The 22,176-nt window shown below is 43.8% G+C and overlaps 1 protein-coding gene across 1 annotated transcript in view; it reads left to right on the forward strand.

The window, feature by feature from the left end:
- The window catches only part of LOC110528942 (RIPOR family member 3), a 60,429-nt gene extending 38,628 nt beyond the window's left edge, over window positions 1-21,801 (forward strand). Inside the window, exons 2-5 of the mRNA XM_036983154.1 lie at window positions 9,549-9,752; window positions 13,306-13,389; window positions 13,821-13,911; window positions 21,433-21,801. Coding sequence (XP_036839049.1) covers window positions 9,576-9,752; window positions 13,306-13,389; window positions 13,821-13,911; window positions 21,433-21,557 — 477 coding nt within the window. The 5' untranslated portion in view covers window positions 9,549-9,575 and the 3' untranslated portion in view covers window positions 21,558-21,801. The remainder of the gene's footprint in view (window positions 1-9,548; window positions 9,753-13,305; window positions 13,390-13,820; window positions 13,912-21,432) is intronic.
- Window positions 21,802-22,176: the final 375 nt, after the last annotated feature.

Here is a 22,176-nt window from a genome sequence, read left to right on the forward strand (position 1 = left end):
GCAGCTTGTATATGGCTTGTATGTGTGGAGGCCTGGAGATGCTAAACATCTTTGTTAATTTGCGGTCAATTACCATGAAACCGGCAGTCTTTTGCATGAAAATAATCGGCTGACAAAATGTCATGACCGCCACTGCCCTACTCCATGTACACCAGAATTAAGTCATAAACTGGAGCATGTGGGCATGGTGTGAAACAAAGGACAGGTTTCCTTAGTGGCCTCTACAGCTGTGTCTTCAAAAGGCAGAGGGGACCCCACACCACACAATGAAAGGCCCGTACTAAATCTGCATGTACAGAATGTGATGGGTTACCCAGTAGAGAATGCTGCAGAAAAGTTGAGATAATTGGAAACCTATGGTCTGAGCCAGACCTGGGTTCAAATACTGTATTCAAATGCATTTAGCTGAGCTTGATTTAGCTTGCCTGTTGCAATGGAACAAATAGAAAAGTCCCAAAAGTGCAAACCCCACCCTCCTGGCACTCCAGGCAGGCTAAAGGAAGAGTTTAAAGTATTTCAAATACCATTTTAATCCAGGTCTAGTCTGAGCTGCAGCAGCAGTTGGGAAGAGTCCTAGAGTAATGTGTTGGATGGAAGCCATGCATGTTTTTTTATTTATTGTACAGTAGGATATGCATTTTGACTGATTGGGGATGGTATAGCCTTGTGGTTTTTACTGATAAGCCTTTTTGAGTTCTGCTATCTCCACCACATGTGTGTCCTTCAGCTCTCTATCTATTTCCTTTCCAACTGTTGTTGTGCAAATATTTAGCCTCTGTACCTTCTTACTGTTTCTGCATTCAACAACACCTACCGAGTTGTTTGGCAACTTGCAAGACAATGCCAAGTTGCCTATAGGCAGACAAAGAGAAAAGCAGACAGATACAAAGATGGGAAAAAAAGGGACAGCTTTAAATTTACTGGTCCAACTCGAGGTGTCATAAAAAAATGCACCCACCTCCCAAAGTAAAAAATATTTTCACACAACCTTGAAATGTCAACAAAAATTGCACCCGCTCCCCCTCATATAATTAACTCAAAATAATGCTTACAACCAAAAATAACAATAACTGCAGCGACCCTGTGTTTATGAATGTGGATATTCGACTTTGGAAGTTCAGAATGTTTTTGTGGCACAGTTTGTGCCACCCAGGGATACAGGCCAGAAGGTTGAGGGTGAGGGTTCGCAGACCACGGATGAGCGAACTCTCCCTGCCTGTTTCATCAGACCTACACTACAATCAGAGCCGGTTGCAGACAATGATCAGCTAGTCAAAATCAGATTTTAACATTTAGATGCTATATTTATAATTATATAAAATATATGCAATACATTTTCCAGCAACAGGTTTCTGTGCCAATGCACCCCAATCAATAAGCAAAGCATTCCGACTTCGGGCGCTTCAACATCTTTGTTTGCCTTTCAACACCACTATCTACACAGTTCGGATGCAAGAATTACAGTGCATTCGGAAAGTATTCAGACCATTTTACTTTTTCCAAATGTTGTTAGAATACACCCTTATTCTGAAATGAATTAAATAGTTTTTTTCGCCTCATAAATCTACACACAATACCCCATTATGACAAAGCAAGAACACATTTTTTGAATTTTTTTTCTGACTTATTAAAAATAAAAACAGAAATACCTTATTTACATAAGTATTCAGACCCTTTGCTATGAGACTAGAAATTTAGTTCAGGTGCATACTGTTTCCATTGATCATCCTTGATGTGTTTTACAACTTGATTGGAGTCCACCTGTGGTAAATTCAATTGATTGGACATGATTTGGAAAGGCACACACCTGTCTATATAAGCTACCACAGTTGAAAGTGCAGGTCAGAGCAAAAACCAAGCAATGAGGTCAAAGCAATTGTCCGTAGAGCTCAGAGAAAGGATTGTGTCGGGGCACAGATCTGGGGAAGGGTACCCAAAAATGTCTGCAGCATTGAAGGTCCCCAAGAACACATTGGCCTCCATCATTTTTAAATGGAAGAAGTTTGGAACCACCAAGACTCTTGCTAGAGCTGGCAGCCTGGCCAAACTGAGGAATTGGAGGAGAAGGGCCTTTGTCAGGGAGGTGACCAAGAACACGACCAAGTCACTCTGACAGAGCTCCAAAGTTCCTCTGTGGAGATGGGAGAACCGTCCAGAAGGACAACCATCTCTGCAGCTCTCAACCAATCAGGCCTTTATGTCAGAGATTCCAGGCGGAAGCCACTCCTCAGTAAAAGGCACATGACAGCCCGCTTGGAGTTTGTCTAAACGCACCTAAAGGGCTCTCACACCACGAGAAACAAGATTCTCTGGTCTGATGAAACCAAGATTGAACTCTTTGTCTGAATGCCAATTGTCACATCTGGAGGAAATCTGGCACCATCCCTACGGTGAAGCATGGTGGTGGCAGCATCATGCTATGGGGATGTTTTTCAGCGGCAGGGACTGGGATACTAGTCAGGCTTGAGGGAAAGATGAACGGAGCAAAGTACAGAGAAATCCTTTATGAAATCCTGCTCCAGAGCGCTCAGGACCTCAGACTAGGGGCGAAGGTTCACCTTCCTTCAGGACAACAACCCTAAGCACACAGCCAAGACAACGCAGGAGTGACTTCAGGACAAGTCTCTGAATGTCCTTGAGTGTCCCTACCAGAGCCCCAACTTGAACCCGATCTAACATGTCTTGAGGCCTGAAAATAGCTAAGCAGTGACGCTCCCCATCCAACCTGACAGAGCTTGAGAGGATCTGAAGAGAAGTATGGGAGTAACTCCCCAAATACAGGAAGCTGTAATCACTGCCAAAGATGCTTATGTAAATGTGATATTTCAGTTTTGTATTTTTAATACATTTGCACCAAAAAAAAAAGGTTTTGCTTCATCATTATGGGATATTGATGAGAGATTTTTTTTTGTTTTAATCAATTTTAGAATAAGGCTGTAACGTAATAAAATATGGACAAAGTCAAGGGGTCTGAAAACTTTCCTCAGATAACCTTCAGGAGACTTTTGAGCTTAATCAGATTAAAACATTGTGACTGGTGGTGTTTATCTAATCAAATGTATTTATAGAGCCCTTTTTACATCAGCCGATGTCACAAAGTGCTCAACAGAAACCCAGCCTAAAACCCCAAACAGCTTAGGAATGCAGAGTAATGTGCATCTCAGTATCAGAATTTAAAATACAACCAGACTGGCCTGCTATTGTGCCTTTCTAGACCTTATAAATTGTTGAGAGTAGACCCACAACTGATCCAAATGAAATAATCAAAATCACAGGGCTTTTGCGCCGTTATTCAAATTACATTTTCACTGCAATCAACAGCATGCAGTAAAATTGTGTACTTACTTGAAAACAATAATGCAATTATTCTTTGCAATCTGGTGCTGTAGGCTAGTCTAGGTATTGTGTTGTCCCTAAACAATATCATTAGGGTAGCTTTTTGAGCTGCATGTCACGTCTTCACTGTTCTTTCATGGGCAACCTGGCCTCTCCGCTTGCATTGAAAATTAGTGCAGCTTTGAATGATTTTATGTGTGGTATGATTGCTAGTTAGCATATTGTAGATCTGGACAAACATCCACCTCCCGCTATTGTCAGTATGAATGGTGGATAGAGACAGGGCCATAACCAGGGTTTGAGTTTTAGTGAGGTCCGGAAAGCAAAACTACCCCAGCATTATCATCTTGGCTGCTGTAGGTTCATTCACCTCAGTCAAACACAAATACATTTGTATTTTTTTTTTATTATGGATCCCCATTAACTGCTGCCAAAGCAGACCCCTTGTGGCATGTCTTGTGGGGTATGCATGGGTGTCTGAGCTGTGTGCCAGTAGTTTAGACAGACAGCTTGGTGCACTCAACATTTCAATACCGCTCATAAATAAAAGTAGTGATGAAGTCAATCTCTCCTCCACTTTGAGCCAGGAGAGATTGACATGCATATTATTAATATTAGCTCTCTGTGTACATCCAAGGGCCAGCCGTGCTGCCCTGTTCCGAGCAAATTGCAATTTTCCTAAGTCCTTATTTGTGGCACCTTACCACGCGACTGAACAGTAGTCAAGGTGCAACCAAAGGAGGGCCTGTAGGACCTGCCTTGTTGATAGTGTTGTTAAGAAGACAGGGTATCACTTTATTATAGACAGACTTCTCCCCATTTTAGCTACTACTGCATCAATATGTTTTGACCATGACAGTTTACAATCTAGTGTTACTCCAAGCAGTTTAGTCATCTCAATTTCCACATTATTTATTACAAGATTTAGTTGAGGTTTAGGGTTTAGTGAGTGTTTTGTTCCAAATACAATGCTTTACGTTTTAGAAATATGTAGGGCTAACTTATTCCTTGCTGCAGCTCTTTGTTGAGTGTTGCAGTCATTTCAGTCATTGCAGTAGCTGACGTGTATAGTGTTGAATCACTGACAATCTGAAATGGTCCACCCACACAGACAGTGTGGTAAAGAAGGCGCAACAGAGCCTCTCCAACCTCAGGAGGCTGAAGAAATTCAGCTTGGCCTAGAAGACCCTCACAAACTTTTACAGATGCACAATGGAGAGCATCCTGTCGGGCTGTATCACCACCTGGTATGGCAACTGCACCACCTGCAACCGTAGGGCTTTCCAGAGAGTGGTGCGGTCTGCCCAACACAACATGCAGGACACCTACAGCACCGATGTCACAGGAAGGCCAAAAAGATCAACCACCTGAGCCAAGGCCTGTTCACTCCGCTACCATCCAAAAAGGCGAGGTCAGTACAGGTTCATCAAAGCTGGGACCCAGAGATGGAAAAACAGCTTCTATCTCAAGGCTATTTGTCACGTCCTGACCTTAGTTCCTTTTTTATGTCTCTATTTTAGTTTGGTCAGGGTGTGAGTTGGGGTGGGCATTCTATATTTTTGTTCTATGTTTTGTATTTCTGGTTTTGGCCTGGTATGGTTCCCAATCAGAGGCAGCTGTCAATCGTTGTCTCTGATTCAGAACCATACTTAGGCAGCCTGTTTTCCAACTATGGGTTGTGGGTAGTTATTTTCTGGTTAGTGTTTATTGCACCTGTCAGAACTGTTCGTTTTGTTGTTTTTGTTTGTGTATTCATTTTTGATTAAAAGTATTATGGATATGTACCACGCTACACTTTGGTCCTCTTCACCTTCTTCCACCAACGAAAATCGTTACATACTTTCCTGAACATACTTTCCTGCAACCCGCCTCACCCAATGTGGTATGGATCTGCTATTTTTATACTTTAGAACAGGAACCCTCTTCAGCAGCTAGCCAGCTAACTAGCCGTCATCACCGTTAAACTCTGACATCTGCCGACCTCTGCCCGGTAAACTCCTGCCAGCCTGCACAGCGTGATATCAACCCAGAGCATATCGGACTGTTTTTCTCTACCACATCTCCGGATTCCTACCGCAAGCTCTGAACCTCTACTCCAGATCATCACAACTAGCTAGCTGCTATCCGAGTGGCTACTCCTGGCTAACGTTTCTGTCCTGAAGCAAGCACCAGTTAGCCTGGAGCTAGCCTTAAACTAGCCCCATCTCCCGGCTAGCCGAAGAGATCCATCAAGCAATTCCTGGGCTTCAATACCTCTTTTGCCAATTGGCCTGGACTCTTTGCTGCTGACATGGAGCCCCACCGATCCATCACGACTGGTCTGCCGACGTAAACGTCCGAGGGAGTTTCATCAGGCTCTCCCGTTGCGATGTCCCCCTGAGGCCATCTGCTAGCCTGCTGCTAGCCTCAGCCTGATAGCTGTCTGAATTGCCATGCCTCCAGCTCGCCTAGCTACTCATTGGACCCTATGATCACTCGGCTACATATGCCTCTCCCTAATATCAATATGCCTTGTCTATTGCTGTTTTGGTTAGTCATTTTTGTCTTATTTCACTGTAGAGCCTCCAGCCCTGCTCAACATACCTTAGCTAGCCCTTATGTTCCACACCCCACACATGCGGTGACCGCACCTGGCTTAAATGGTGCCTCTAGAGACAAAACCTCTCTCATTGTCACTCGAAGCCTAGGCTTACCTCCAATGTACTCACATCCTACCATACCCTTGTCTGTACATTATGCCTTGAATATATTCTTCCGCACCCAGAAATCTGCTCCTTTTACTCTCTGTTCTGAACGCACTAGACAACCAATTATTTTAGCCTTTAGCAGTACTCTTATCCTACTCCTCCTATGTTCGTTTAGTGATGTAGAGGTTAACCCAGGCCCTGCAGCCCCCAGCATCACTCCCATTCCCCAGGCACTCTCATTTGTTGACTTCAGTAACCATAAAAGCATTGGTTTCATGCATGTTAACATTAGAAGCCTCCTCCCTAAGTTTGTTTTATTCACTGCTTTAGCACACTCCTCCAACCCGGATGTCCTAGCCGTGTCTGAATCCTGGCTTAGGAAAGCACCAAAAATGCTGAAATTTCCATCCCTAACTATAACATTTTCCAACAAGATAGCCTGCAGAGCTCTGTCATGCTATTCAGGTCTGTGCCCAAACAATTCGAGCTTCTACTTCTAAAAATCCACCTTTCAAGAAACAAGTCTCTCACCATTGTCACTTGTTATAGACCCCCTTCAGCCCCTTGCTGTGCCCTGGACACTATAGATGGGGTGCAATCAATTCATATATCTTCAGAGTTCATACTATTAGGTGACCTAAACTGGGACATGCTTAACACCCCGACCATCCTACAATCTAAGCTAGATGCCCTCAGTCTCACACAAATTATCAAGGAACCTACCAGGTACAACCCTAAATCCGTAACCATGGGCACCCTCTTAGATATCTTCCTGACCAACTTGCCCTCTAAATACACCTCTGCTGTCTCTAACCAGGATCTCAGTGATCATTGCCTGCATGCGTAATGGGTCCGCGGTCAAACGACCACCCCTCATCACTGTCAAACGCTCCCTAAAACACTTCAGCGAGCAGGTCTTTCTAATCAACCTGGCCCGGGTATCCTGGAAGGATATTGAGCTCATCACATCAGTAGAGGATGCCTGGTTGCTCTTTAAAGGTGCTTTCCTCTTCATCTTAAATGAGCATGCCCCATTCAAAAAATGTAGAACAAAGTACAGATATTAGCCCTTGGTTCACCCCAGACTTGACTGTTTTGGGACACTGTAAAATCCATGGAGAATAAGAGCAACTCCTCCCAGCTGCCCACTGCACTGAGGTTAGGAAACACTGCCACCACCGATAAATCTACGATAATAATTGCAATAAGAATTTATCCACGGCTGGCCATGCTTTCCACCTGGCTACCCCTACCCCGGCCAATATCTCAGCATCCCCTGCAGCAACTTGCCCCCCCCCCCCCCCCCCCCCCTCCGCTTCTCCTTCACCCAAATACAGACAGCTGATGTTCCGAAAAACCTGCAAAATTTGGATCCCTACAAATCAGCTGGGCGAGATACTCTGGACCCTCTCTTTCTAAAATGATCCGCTGAAATTGTTGCAACCGCTATAACTAGCCTATTCAACCTCTGTTTCGTCTGAGATCCTCCTAGATTGGAAAGCTGCCGTGGTCATCCCTCTCTTCAAAGGGGGAGACACTCTAGACCCAAACTGTTATAGACCTATATCCATCCTGCCCTGCCTTTCTAAAATCTTCAAAAGCCAAGTTAATAAAGAGATCACCGACCATTTCGAATCCCACCGTACCTTCTCCACTATGCAATCTGGTTTCCGAGCTGGTAATGGGTGTACCTCAACCACGCTCAAGGTCCTAAACGATATCATAGCCGCCATCGATAAAAGACAGTACTGTGCAGCCGTCTTCATCAACCTGGCCAAGGCTTTCGACTCTGTCAATCACCACATTCTTATCGGCAGACTCAATAGCCTTGGTTTCTCAAATGACTGCCTCGCCTGGTTCACCAACTACTTCTCAGATAGAGTTCAGTGTGTCAAATCGGAGGGCCTGTTGTCCGGACCTCTGGCAGTCTCTATGGGGGTGCCACAGGGTTCAATTCTCGGCCGACTCTTTTCTCTGTATATATCAATGATGTCGCTCTTGCTGCTGGTGATTCTCTGATCCACCTCTACGCAGACAACACCATTCTGAATGCATTTGGCCCTTCTTTAGACACTGTACTATCAAACCTCCAAACAATGCCATACAACACTCCTTCCATGGCCTCCAACTGCTTTTAAATGCTAGTAAAACTAAGTGCATGCTCTTCAACCAATTGCTGCCCGCACCCTCCCGCCCGACTAGCATCACTACTCTGGACGGTTCTGACCTAGAATATGTGGACAACTACAAATACCTAGGTGTCTGATTAGACTGTAAACTCTCCTTCCAGACTCACATTTAGCTTCCGTTTTATCACCAAAGCACCATATACTACCCACCACTGCGACCTGTATGCTCTCGTTGGCTGACCCTTATTACATATCCGGCACCAAGCCCACTGGCTCCAGGTCATCTATAAGTCTTTGCTAGGTAAAGCCCCGCCTTATCTCAGCTCACTGGTCACCAGAGCAACACGCGCTCCAGCAGGTATATTGCACTGGTCATCCCCAAAGCCAAAACATCCTTTGGCCGCCTTTCCTTCCAGTTCTCTGCTGCCAATGACTGGAACGAATTGCAAAAATCTCTGAAGCTGGAGTCTTATATCTCCCTCTCTAACTTTAAGCATCAGCTGTCAGAGCAGCTTACCGAGCACTGTACCTGTACACAGCCAATCTGTAAATAGCACACCCGACTACCTCATCCCCATATTATTACTTACCCTCTTGCTCTTTTGCACCCCAGTATCTCTACTTGCACGTCATCATCTGCACATCTATCACTTCAGTATAAATGCTAAATTGTTATTATTTTCACCTCTATGGCCTATTTATTGCCAACCTTCTTATTCTTCTACATTTGCACACACTGTACATAGATTTTTCTATTTTTATTTTATTTTGTGTTATTGACTGTGTGTTTGTTTGTGTAACTCTTTGTTGTTGTTTTTGTCACACTGATTTGCTTTATCTTGGCCAGGTTGCAGTTGTAAATGAGAACTTGTTCTCAACTGGCCTACCTGGTTAAATAAAGGTAAAATAAAATTAATAAATACAAATTTCAACTAGACGTTGAACTGATGTCAATGCCCAGTGGGAAACCACTGTTCATTATTCCATTAGTTCGCAAAGAGGCAGGAGCGATTAGAGCTCAGTCAAATCAAGAATATATGCGTTCTGAGTTTTGATCAATGCTGGGAATAATATTTAGATGTTGACCTGTAAAATACTTTCTTTACTGTGTACATGTTTATTTTTTTCAAACTAGAAAACATTATAGAGGTCCGGACCTCGGTGTCCTCATATGTAGCTACAGCCCTGGATAGAGAGCAGGCTAGACAGTTAGACTGGTAGACTATATTGACATGTGGTAAAGTTAGCGCCCGGAAAGGTTTAGTGAATAAGTACCAAAGCACCTTGAGATAGGGGAGATGCATGGAAGCAGATGGGGAAACTTGGCTAGGATGGAAGAAATTATGTAGCAAAATTCCAATACGTTTTGAACTGTCCCTAACCTCAAATCTTTCAGTGTGTTTCAGTGTACCTGGTGTGTGCTATGGAGAGTCCTAAGAGGAGAATGGCCTTTAAGAAGCTGAAAGGGAGGTGCATCGCTGAGCTGCTGCCCTTGGGCTGTACCCTCCATCGCTTAGCCAGCCCCCAGACGGAAGCCAACCACAAGGTGTCTCAGGCTGCCAGCAACTGTCTCAGGACCAAGGTGGCCTTCAGGACCAAGGTTAGGGCGAGGACAAATCTTTTTAATATACTGAACAAAAATATAAATGCAACATGCAACAATTTCAATGATTTTACTTAGTTACAGTTCATATAAAGAATGAATAAATTAATTAGGCCCTAATCTATGGATTTCACATGTCTGGGCAGAGGCGTAGCCATGGGTGGGCCTGGGAGGGCATAGGCCCACCCACTTGGGAGACAGGCCCACACACTGGGGAGCAAGGTCCAGCCAATCAGAATGAGTTTTTCCCCACAAAAGGCTTTATTACAGACAGAAATACTCAGTTTCATTAGCTGTCCAGGTGGCTGGTCTCAGACAATCCCGCAGGTGAAGAAGCCGGATGCGGAGGTCCTGGGCTGGCGTCGTTACACGTGGTCTGCGGTTGTAAGGCCAGTTGGGTATACTGCCAAATTCTCTAAAATTACGTTGAATTAAATTCTCTGACAACAGCTCTGGTGTACATTCCAGCAGTCAGCATGCCAATTGCACGCTCCCTGAAAACTTGAGACATTTGTGGCATTGTATTGTGGTACAAAACTTCTCAGTTTAGAGTGTCCTTTTATTTTCCTTAGCACAAGGTGCACCTGTGTAATGATCATGTTGTTTAATTAACCCTTTAGAACCCATAGCGGCTGTTGATGGCCTTTCTTTAAAATTACTATAGCAGCTGCGAACTGCCTTGTTTTTATAACAACAATATCAATATTACTAAATGAACATGTATACAACCTGTTGTTGTATTCGCGTGGCTGATGTTATCATCCAGAAACAGGGTATGCTGTCATTTGCCTTTTCAATGTTTTTTATACTTCATTACTCAAAGTGACGTAGCCGAAACAGACAAGACTTTTCACTGTGACAGAGGAACATTTCTGGGATCTTTTATTTCAGCTCATGAAACACTTCACATGTTGCGTTTATATTTTTGTTCAGTATAGATTGGTATAACATAAATCATTCTAAATGATTATTGATGTTTAAAAACACTTTTGTTTAAATGTTATAAACTCAAATAACTTCACAGATCTTCATTGTAAAGGGTTTAAGCACTCTTTCCCATGCTTGTTCAATGAACCATAAACAAGTAATGAACATGCACCTGTGGAACGGTTGTTAAGACACTAACAGCTTACAGACGGTAGGCAATTAAGGCCACAGTTATGAAAACTTAGGACACTAAAGAGGCCTTTCTACTGACTCTGAAAAACACCAAAAGAAAGATGCCCAGGCTCCTTGCTCATCTGCGTGAATGTGCCTTAGGAGACAGGGACTGCAGATATGGCCGGGGCAATAAATTGCAATGTCTGTACTGTGAGACGCCTAAGACAGCACAACAGGGAGACAGGACGGACAGCTGATCGTCCTCGCAGTGGCAGACCTCGTGTAACACCTGCACAGGATCAGTACATCCGAACATCACACCTGCGGGACAGGTACAGGATGGCAACAACGACTGCCCGTGTTACACCAGGAACGCACAATCTCTCCATCAGTGCTCAGACTGTCCGCAATAGGGTGAGAGAGGCTGGACTGAGGGCTTGAGGCCTGTTGTAAGACAGGTCCTCACCAGACATCACCGGCAACATCGTTGCCTGTGGGCACAAACCCACCTTCGCAAAAAGTGTTCTTCACTGACGAGTCACGGTTTTGTCTCACCAGGGGTCGGATTCACATTTATCGTCGAAGGAAAGAGCGTTACACCGAGGCCTGTACTCTGGAGCGGGATCGATTTAGAGGTGTATCACAGCATAATCGGACTGAGCTTGTTGTCATTGCAGGCAATCTCAACGCTGTGCATTACAGGGAAGACATCCTCCTCCCTCATGTGGTACCCTTCCCGCAAGGTACCACATGAGAAGACAGGAATGTCAGGAATGTCTTCCTGCAAGACAGGAATGTCAGCGTTCTGCCATGGCCAGCGAAGAGCCCGGATCTCAATCCCATTGAGCACGTCTAGGACCTGTTGGACCGGAGGGTGAGGGCTAGGGCCATTCCCCCAGAAATGTCCGGGAACTTGCAGGTGCCTTGGTGGAAGAGTGGGGTAACATCTCACAGGAAGAACTGGCAAATCTGGTGCAGTCCATGAGGAGGAGATGCACTGAAGTGCTTAATGCAGCTGGTGGCCACACCAGATACTGACTGTTACTTTTGATTTTGACTCCCCTTTGTTCAGGGACACATTATTCCATTTCTGTTAGTCACATGTCTGTGGAACTTGTTCAGTTTATGCCTCAGTTGTTGAATCTTCTTATGTTCATACAAATATTTACCCATGTTGAGGTTTGTTGAAAATAAACGCAATTGACAGTGAGAGGATGTTTATTGTTTGCTGAGTATAAAAGCTCAATAAAAGGGCCTCCCAAGTGGCGCAGGGGTCTAAGGAACTGCTTTGCAGTGACAGCTGTGCCACTAGAGATCCTGGTTCGTGTTAAGGCTCTGTCGCAGCCACCGCGTCCGGGAGGCCCATGGGGCAGTGCACAATTGGCCCAGTGTCGTCCGGGTTAGGGGAGGGATTGGCCGGCAGGGATGTCCTTGTCCCATCGCTCTCTAGGGACTCCTGTGGCGCATACACGGTCACCAGGTGTACGGTGTTTCCTCCGACACATTGGTGTGGCTGGCTTTGGGTTAAGCGAGCATTGTGTCAAGAAGCAGTGCAGCTTGGTAGGGTTGTGTTTCGGAGGACGCACGGCTGTTGACTGTCGCCTCTCCCGAGTCTGTACAGGAGTTGCAGCGATGAGACAAGACTGTAACTACCAATTGGATATCAATAAAGGGGTATAGAAATGTATAAATGGTCAATAATTGTAATGCTAATAAATGTTTAATAATAATATATTAATGTATAATAGTATGTATACTACTTATAAATTGTTTATTTATTCTCAAAGAGTCCTGGTATACATACGAAACATTAATCCATTACCAAAGGACAACACAAGCATCCCATCCTAATTATTCTTCACTGTAGCTGTAGTCTAGATCCATCATGCCTCCCTCAGTTGGTATGGTATTAATTACAATTGATTAAACTAAGTGATATGAGCAGCAGTTCAAAGATAGCGTGAGGCAAGAGGCTGCAATCGTCAGCACCCACACAGATTCTGCAAATGCACGGGAGTTTGCTTCACTCTCTGCAACGTGATAGCTGCTTGACAACTTTGGTTGAGATTAGCCTCTCATTTTGTGCTCTTTGTTGTTGCGGATGGAAGTCATTGATTCTGCTAATGCTCATTTCGTATAGCGGAGTCTTTAATCATGGCCTTTACACTTGGGTTGAAAACCTCTCCCATGCTCAACCATGTTCATAATGAAATATTTACCCTAATGATAGATTTACCACATTATACTTTGTTAGTAAAGTACTTGTAGGACCGGTTTCCCAGACACAGATTTAGCCTAGTCCAGGACTAAAAAACATTCTCAATGGAGATTCTCTATTGAAGTACTGGGAGTCTGGGAAAACTAAACAAAGTCTTACTAAAAAATATGACATGCTATAATTTCAAAATTGGATGGATTTGATGTCCTTATTGTCTTATTATCCTCCTAGGCTGTAGTCTACTACACGGAAATCCTGAGGAACAGCGATGTCCAGCTCCAGCAGATTGCCTGTCTGGCCCTCAAGTGTCTCAAAGTGAGTGCTCTTGGTTGTGTACAATGTATTGGTGCCAAAGCCACAGGGTGTCGCAAGAAGGGGACATGTGTCGCCAATTGCCACTCTGCATCAACACACTCGATCTTATCCTGGACACTAATGCTTGTAGATTGTTTGTTTTGGCATGGCAGTTCTCTCTACTGCCTTATTTCACTGGGATTTTTTGATGGCATATTTGAGGGAGCCACTGAAGTTGTAGACGTTTGGCCCTGCTTGAAAATAAAGACAGGGATAAAAGGGATACCTTTGAATGTTTGTACATGAGATGTATTGCCGTCGTGCTTTTGGGAGACTTATCATGCACATGAGGGTTATCATGTGCATAGACAAGATTACGTTTTGAAGAGATGGCAGCCTAGCTGTTTGGTTTATATGACACGCTTTGAACTTTGATCTCCTGTGTTTGGCAGGCGATGGAGAGCGTGGAGCAGGAGGCTGAGTTGTGGTGGTCATCTGATGAGGACCTGCGCAGTGCTGTTAGAGAGACCGTGCTATCATATGGTAATCATTCAGCCCTGTTCATTTGCATGCAATTACATTACTAGATAAGTAATAACTAACCTGGTAGGTTAGTCAAATGGAAATGTCTGTGCCCAAATGGGCTAGATTTCCACCTCATCTGAATCGGAATATTGTGTTCTTGAATGAATGAATGATAAGAAATCTGTGAATTCCTCTTGGCCCATATTCACAAAGCTTCTCAAAGTAGGAGTGCTGATCTGGGATCAAGTTCCCCCAGGTATTCATTATGATTTAAAGGGTAGGTAGCATAAACCTAACCACCTGTAACATATGGTTTTGCATTAGTATACACATCAAAAGTCCCAATGCAAAGTTACCTCACTTTTCTATCTTTCATGTCGAAAAATATTTGTCCTGGGTGTGATGCAATATGGAGGACCCGGTAAGCCAGCCAATTCCCTACAATGTAAGCTCCAACAGAAATAACTTCAAATTAAACAAAATAATTTGCACTCATGACTACTGGTTTAACTTGCAAGGTTGCTAGGCAACTATTTGCCATCGCACTGCACACTGCCTTATCCCATCTGGACAAGAGGAATAACTATGTACGAATGCTGTTCACTGATTACAGTTCAGCCTTTAACACCATAGTACCCGACAAGCTCATCATTAATCTTGAGGCCCTGGATCTGAACGCCGCCCTGTGCAACTGGGTCCTGGACTTCCTGACAGGCTGCCCCAGGTGGTGAAGGTAGGAAACAACACCTCCACTATGCTAATCCTCAACACAGGGGCCCTGCGTGGCCACGCACACCTCCAACTCAATCATCAAGTTTGTAGACGACACAACAGTAGTAAGCCTAATTACCAACAATGATGAGACAGCCTACAGTGAGGAGGTGAGGGCCCTGGCGGAGTGGTGCCAGGAAAACTACTTCTCCCTCAACGTCAATAAAACGAAGGAGCTGATCGTGGACGTCAGGACACAGCAGAGGGAGCACGCCCCTATCCACATCGACTGAACCGTAGTGGAGAAGATGAAAAGCTTCAAGTTCTTCTGCGTACACATCACTGACAATCTGAAATGGTCCACCCACACAGTGGGGTGAAGAAAGTGCAACAGTGCATCTTCAAACTCAGGAGGCTGAAGAAATTCAGCTTGGCCCCTAAGACCCTCGCAAACTTTTACAGATGCACTATTGATAGCACCCTGTCGGGCTGTATCACCGCCTAGTACGGCAGCTGCACCGCCCACAACCGCAGGGCTGTCCAGAGGATGGCGCTGTCTGCCCACCGCAGGCACACTGCCTGCCCTCCAGGACACCTACAGTACCCGATGTCATAGGAAGGCCAAAAAGATCATCAAGGACATCAACCACCTGAGCCATAGCCTGTTCAGCCCACTATCATCCAGAAGGTGAGGTCAGTACAGGTGCATCAAAGCTGGGACTGACAGACTGAAAAACAGCTATTATCACAAGGCCATCAGACTGTTAAATAGCCAACACTAGCCGGCCTCCACCAAGTACGCTGCCCTGAACTTATTCACTGTCACTAGCCGGCTACCACCCGCTTACTCAACCCTGCAACTTAGAGGCTGCTGCCGTATGTACATAGATATGGAATCACTGGTCACTTTAATAATGGAACACTGGTCTTAATAATGTTAACATACTGTTTTACTCATTTCATATGTATATACTGTATTCTAGTCAATGCCACTCCAACATTGCTCGCCCTAATATTTATATATTTCATAATTCCATTCTTTTACTTTTTGATTTTGTGTTGTTGTTAGTGTTTGATTTGTTATTGTTGTGAATTGTTACATACTACTGCACTGTTGGAGCAAGGCTCACAAGCATATCGCTACACCCACAATAACATCTGATAAATATGTGTATATGACCAATGAAATTGGATTTGATTTGAACTTGACGGAGCGTGAAAAATAAAACTAATTATAATGTGCAAATATTGTACAATTCAAGTGTGCAAAGCTCTAGGAGACTTACCCAGAAATACTCACAGCTGTAATCACTGCCATCTGCTCCTTATTTACTTCACATTTTCTGTGATTAGTGGATTTTAGCTCACCACCGCCAACAGTTGGTCTGGAATGTAATTATATGCTAGCATGGCTAAGGGCTAACATTAGCAAGCTTGAGTTAGCTACCGAGCTAGCATACGTACAAACTCGGTAGCACAGAGTACAGTCGTGGCAAAAAGTTTTGAGAATTTCCACAAAGTTTGCTGCTTCAGTGTCTTTAGATATTTTTGTCAGATGTTACTATGGAATACTGAAGTATAATTGCAAGCATTTCATAAGTGTCAAAGGCTTTTATTGACAATTACATCAAGTTGATGCAAAGAGTCAATATTGCAGTGTTGACCCTTCTTTTTCATGACCTCTGCAATCTGCCCTGGCATGCTGTCAATGAACTTCTGGGCCACATCCTGACTGATGGCAGCCCATTCTTGCATAATCAATGCTTGGAGTTTGTCAGAATTTGTGGGGTTTTATTTGTCCACCCGCCTCTTGAGGATTGACCACAAGTTCTCAATGGGATTCAGGTCTGGGGAGTTTCCTGGCCATGGACCCAAAATATTGATGTTTTGTTCCCCGAGCCACTTAGTTATCACTTTTGCCTTATGGCAAGGTGCTCCATCATGCTGGAAAAGGCATTGTTCATCACCAAACTGTTCCTGGATGGTTGGGAGAAGTTGCTCTCGGAGGATGTGTTGGTACCATTCTTTATTCATGGCCGTGTTCTTAGGCAACATTGTGAGTGAGCCCAGTCCCTTGGCTGAGAAGCAACCCCACACATGGGGCGGCAGGGTAGCCTAGTGGTTAGAGAGTTGGAGGAACCGGAAGGTTGCAAGTTCAAACCCCCGAGCTGACAAGGTACTAATCTGTTGTTCTGCCCCTGAACAGGCAGTTAACCCACTGTTCCTAGGCCGTCATTGAAAATAAGAATTTGTTCTTAACTGACTTGCCTGGTTAAATAAAATTAAAAATAAAATAAAAACATGAATGGTCTCAGGATGCTTTACTGTTGGCATGACACAGGACTGATGGTAGCGCTCACCTTGTCTTCTCCGGACAAGCTTTTTTCTGGATGCCCCAAACTATCAGGCAGGGGGTTCATCAGAGAAAATGACTTTACCCAGTCCTCAGCAGTCCAATCCCTGTACCTTTTGCAGAATATCAGTCTGTCCCTGATGTTTCTCCTGGAGAGAAGTGGCTTCTTTGCAGCCCTTCTTGACACCAAGCCATCCTCCAAAAGTCTTTGCCTCAATGTGCGTGCAGATGCACTCACACCTGCCTGCTGCCAATCCTGAGCAAGCTCTGTACTGGTGGTGCCCCGATGCCTCAGCTGAATCAACTTTAGGAGACGGTCCTGGCGCTTGCTGGACTTTCTTGGGCGCCCTGAAACCTTCTTCACAACAATTTAACCGCTCTTCTTGAAGTTCTTGATGATCTGATAAATGGTTGATTTAGGTGCAATCTTACTGGCAGCAATATCCTTGCCTGTGAAGCAATGATGACGGCACGTGTCTCCTTGCAGGTAACCATGGCTGACAGAGGAAGAACAATGATTCCAAACACCAACCTCCTTTTGAAGCTTCCAGTCTACTTTTCTAACTCAATCAGCATGACAGAGTGATCTCCAGCCTTGTCCTTGTCAACACTCATACCTGTGTTAACGAGAGAATCACTGACATGATGTCAGCTGGTCCTTTTGTGGTAGGGCTGAAATGCAGTGGATTTTTTTTTTTTTTTTGCAATTCAGTTCATTTGCATGGCATAGAGGGACTTTGAAATGAAATTGCAATTCATCTGATCACTCTTCATAACATTCTGGAGTATATGCAAATTGCCATCATACAAACTGAGGCAGCAGACTGTGAAAATTTATATTTGTGTCATTCTCAAAACCTTTGCCCACGACTGTAGATCCTCCATATGACATTGAGAAATAGTGCATTGTGGTAGTTTAGAACATATCTGTAAATAATTTATTAAATATGTAATAATCTGGTAGCCAGATTATGACTACAACTAAGTTACTAAGTCTCTGACCACATTGTGTTACATTAGTAAGTAAAAGCTCATGCTTTCTAGCCTTTAAAGGGCGACTGCACTTCCTGATTTGGCCTTGATTTTCATCAATGCTCATTAAGAAATGCTAGAGGCCATAACTGAAGGCAAATGAGAGCCATTCAATCACAACAAACAAGGGCAGTAGTGAATACGGTGAGGTAAGCTAAGATTGTTCTCTTCATAGCAAAGCTAAGTTTTGAAGTTGAGGACTTCTCCCCTCCTGACCGACTCGCCATCTCAAGTTGGTCAGCTAATTCAGTTACAAGTATAGGCTAAAGCCTGCGCTGACCTTGTGTTTAGCCAAACTGACAGTAACTACCTAGCATAGCTTGGTGATAGCTGTAGCTGGCTATCATATTTAGCTGATATTTCTCTGACAAATCAGTTATGCCAAGAATGTGTTTCATAAGACACTTGCTACGAAAGTAATTTAGTTTCAACGTGTCACGACTTCCGCTGAAGTTGGTTCCTCTCCTTGTTCGGGCGGCGTTCGGCGGTCGGGGTCGCCGGTCTTCTAGCCATCATTGATCCACTTTTCATTTTCCATTTGTTTGGTCTTGTCTTCCCACACACCTTGTTTAAATTCTACCATTACATGTTGTGTATTTAACCCTCTGTTTCCCCCATGTCCTTGTCCGGAATTGTTTATTGTAAGTGCATGTGCATGTTTATTCTGGTGTGCGACGGGTTTTTGTACCCATTTATTGTTTGTTCTGATCCGGGGTTTTTTATTATTAAACTGCTCCGTTGTAAACCCAGAGTTTGCTCTCCTGCGCCTGACTTCTCTGCCGCCAAGACACACCCCTTACACAATTTATTACGTTACAGCCTTATTCTAGAATTGTAATTTTTTAAATGTATCTAAAGAAAAAATGAGTGTGTTTGTTTTACAAATACAACACATTTGATGCTGTAAATATCATATTGATATGCTTATAAAGACAGAATAACTACATTTACCAAGAAAAAGTTAATCAATTGTGGGCTCCTGAGTGGCGCAGCGGTCTAGGGCACTGTATCTCAGTGCAAATACACTGTTGTGTATTTGGCTTGCATTGGATTTGTGACACACATGCTAAAAAGTTAGCAGTGGAAACAGAGGCCAGGTAATCAAAGCTAAAGCATGGGTTGCTTTCATACCTGGTCCATAGACTGCTTACAGGGTAAGAAAACCAAGATGTAATTTTGTTATTTGGGTGAACTATCCCTTTAACAAGGGTGGGGTGGGTCTTTAGAGAATAATAACCTAATAGCAGGAACAGCATCATCTAGTTGTCAGAACCTGGTAATATCCGGATGTAGGACGGGACATGAACCAAACAGCTTCAATGACTAATTTCTCTGAACAGGGGGAAAAAACATCACCAAATTCACTGAAAATACATTACATTGGATGAAGAAACAATACTCCGGGCCTCTGCTCCATACTACACCAAACAAAAATATGAACGCAACATGTAGTGTTGGTCCTATGTTTCATGAGCTGAAATATTAACTCCCAGAAATGTTCCATATGCCAAAAAAACATTTATCTCATGTTTACATTCCTGTTATTGGCCATTTATTCTTTGCCAAGATAATCCAATCCATCCACCTGACAGTTGTGGCATATCAAGAGGCTGATTAAACAGTATAATGGGCACTCTAAAATGTACAGTTTTGTCACACAACACAATACCACAGATGTCTCAAGTTTTGAAGGAGCATGCAATTGGCATACACTAGAGCTGTTGCCATAGAATTGAAAGTTAATTTCTCTACTATAAGTCGCCTCCAACGTCGCTTTAGATTAGCAGTACGTCCAACCGGCCTCACAACTGCAGACCACGTGTAACCACGCCAGCCCAAGACCTCCACATCTGGCTTCTTCACCTGCGGGATCGTCTGAGACCAGCCACCCAGACGGCTGATGAAACTGAGGAGTATTTCTGTCCTTAATGAAGCCCATTTGTGGGTAAAAACTCAGTCTGATTGGCTGGACCTGGCTCCACAGTGGTTGGGCCCGGCTCCAAAATGGGTGGGCCTATGCCCTCCCAGGCCCACCCATGGCTGCGTCCTTGCCCAGTCATGTGAAATCCATAGATTAGGGCCTAATGAATTTATTTCAATTAACTGATTTCCTTATATGAACTGTAACTTAGTAAATTCATTGAAATTGTTTCATGTTGCATTTATAATTTTGCTCAGTATATTTTGACCATTGACCGGATCAAATGTGACCAACTTGATTTAAGTGTCCTCCATTATTCTGAAGTGGGGCTAGTGTTTGGCCACTGCCTCAGCCTTCTGTAACAGCTCCTAATATGATAGGGGAGTTCCCATGAAGAATGCTGAACAAACAAATCCACCAGGTGTTGAATGAAATAAAATATCACTTAATAAATGAGAAATTTAATTCTCTAGTTTGGAAGTTATTTATATGTTAGCTTTGCTGCAGAGTATACGTTCATTACAGTTATCAGGCTCAGAAATAGGCAATTAACTGCACTTCAGATTGCAGCCCAAATAAATGCTTTACAGAGTCCAAGTAAGACACATCTGAAAATAAACTGTTCAGAGGAAAATGTGTGAATCAGGCCTTCATGGTCGAATCGCTGCAAAGAAACCACTACTAAAGGACACCAATAATAAGAAGAGACTTGCTTGGGCCAAGAAACACGAGCAATGGACATTAGACAGGTGGAAATCTTTCCTTTGGTCTGATGAGTCCAAATTTTAGATTTTTGGTTCCAACCGCCGTGTCTTTGTGAGACGCAGAGTAGGTGAACGGATGATGTCCGCATGTGTGGTTCCCACCTTGGTGACATGGAGGAGGAGGTGTGATGGTGCTTTGCTGGTGACACTGATTTATTTAGAATTCAAGGCACACTTCACCAGCATGGCTACCATAGCATTCTGCAGCGATACGCCATCCCATCTGGTTTGAGCTTAGTGGGACTATCATTTGTTTTTCAACAAGACAATGACCCAACACACCTCCAGGCTGTATAAGGGCTATTTGGCCAAGAAAGAGAGTGACGGAGTGCTGCATCAAATGACCTGACCTCCACAAGCACCCAACCTCAACCAAATTGAGATGGTTTGGGATGAGTTGGACCGCAGAGTGAAGGAAAAGCAGCCAACAAGTGCTCAGCATATGTGGGAACTCCTTCAAGACTGTTGGAAAAGCTTTCCAGGTGAAGCTGGTTGAGTGAATGCCAAGAGTGTGCCAAGCTGTCATCAAGGCAAAGGGTGGCTACTTTCAAGAATTTAAAATCTAAAATATATTTTGATTTGTTTATGACTTTTTGGTTACTACATGATTCAATATGTGTTATTTCATAGTATTGATGTCTTTGCTATTATTCTACAATGTAGAAAATAGTAAAAATAAAGAAAAGCCCTTGAATGAGTAGGTGTCTCCAAACTTTTGATTGGTACTGTACATCCACATACTTCTCTCCTCTCTTCAGGTTCAGGAACTTCAGTGGATGCTCGTGCCTGCACGCCATCACAAACACACCAGTTATGTCCAGTTTCTGGGTTTTGTGTTTGGATCACAGCACATCCCGGCTTGAAATCCCCAGCACCCCTGTAAAATTAAGTGAATAAGCATGTGTGAAAAAAGTCATCCATATTCACTAAGCAATATTTTTATGGACAGAATAGTCCAATGCTAAAATAACACCATCAAGGATAAATGTCTTCTCCTGAATTCAATAAAACCTTTTAACTTCTCCAACATTAGCCCAGCTGTTGATTATACACACAAACACACAAGTGACACAGACGAGGGCTAGTGAAATTAACTGATTGTGAGATACATCACATTTTTTAAAATCCAGTATACCTCAGTTGGTGTGTCTGATGCTCCTCCTACAAAGCAGTCGACATTGTCTTGGTCACAAAAGAACCGCGCAGCATGTTTAGGACCCTCAATGCTGGTCCCAAATGATCTTTGGCCTACCTCTAAAGTAAACAACAGTCAGAAGACGGTTGTACTGGCTGTGACAGTCATGGTCATCTTGTCTCCTCCACTCCCATCGTTGGCCCACCGGGACACATGGTATGAAGTGCCCTGACTAAGACAGACAGACACAAAGTTGTTGTAGAACAGACTACATTAGCTGCAGATTTGAAACTACACTATCAGGGGGATATTTCATTGGACAAGGTTGTTAGAAAACTCAAAACCAACTCTGTGCTTGGTACAACAG

The sequence above is a fragment of the Oncorhynchus mykiss genome, chromosome 7, assembly GCF_013265735.2.
Source record: "Oncorhynchus mykiss isolate Arlee chromosome 7, USDA_OmykA_1.1, whole genome shotgun sequence".
In the NCBI taxonomy this organism is placed as follows: domain Eukaryota; kingdom Metazoa; phylum Chordata; class Actinopteri; order Salmoniformes; family Salmonidae; genus Oncorhynchus; species Oncorhynchus mykiss.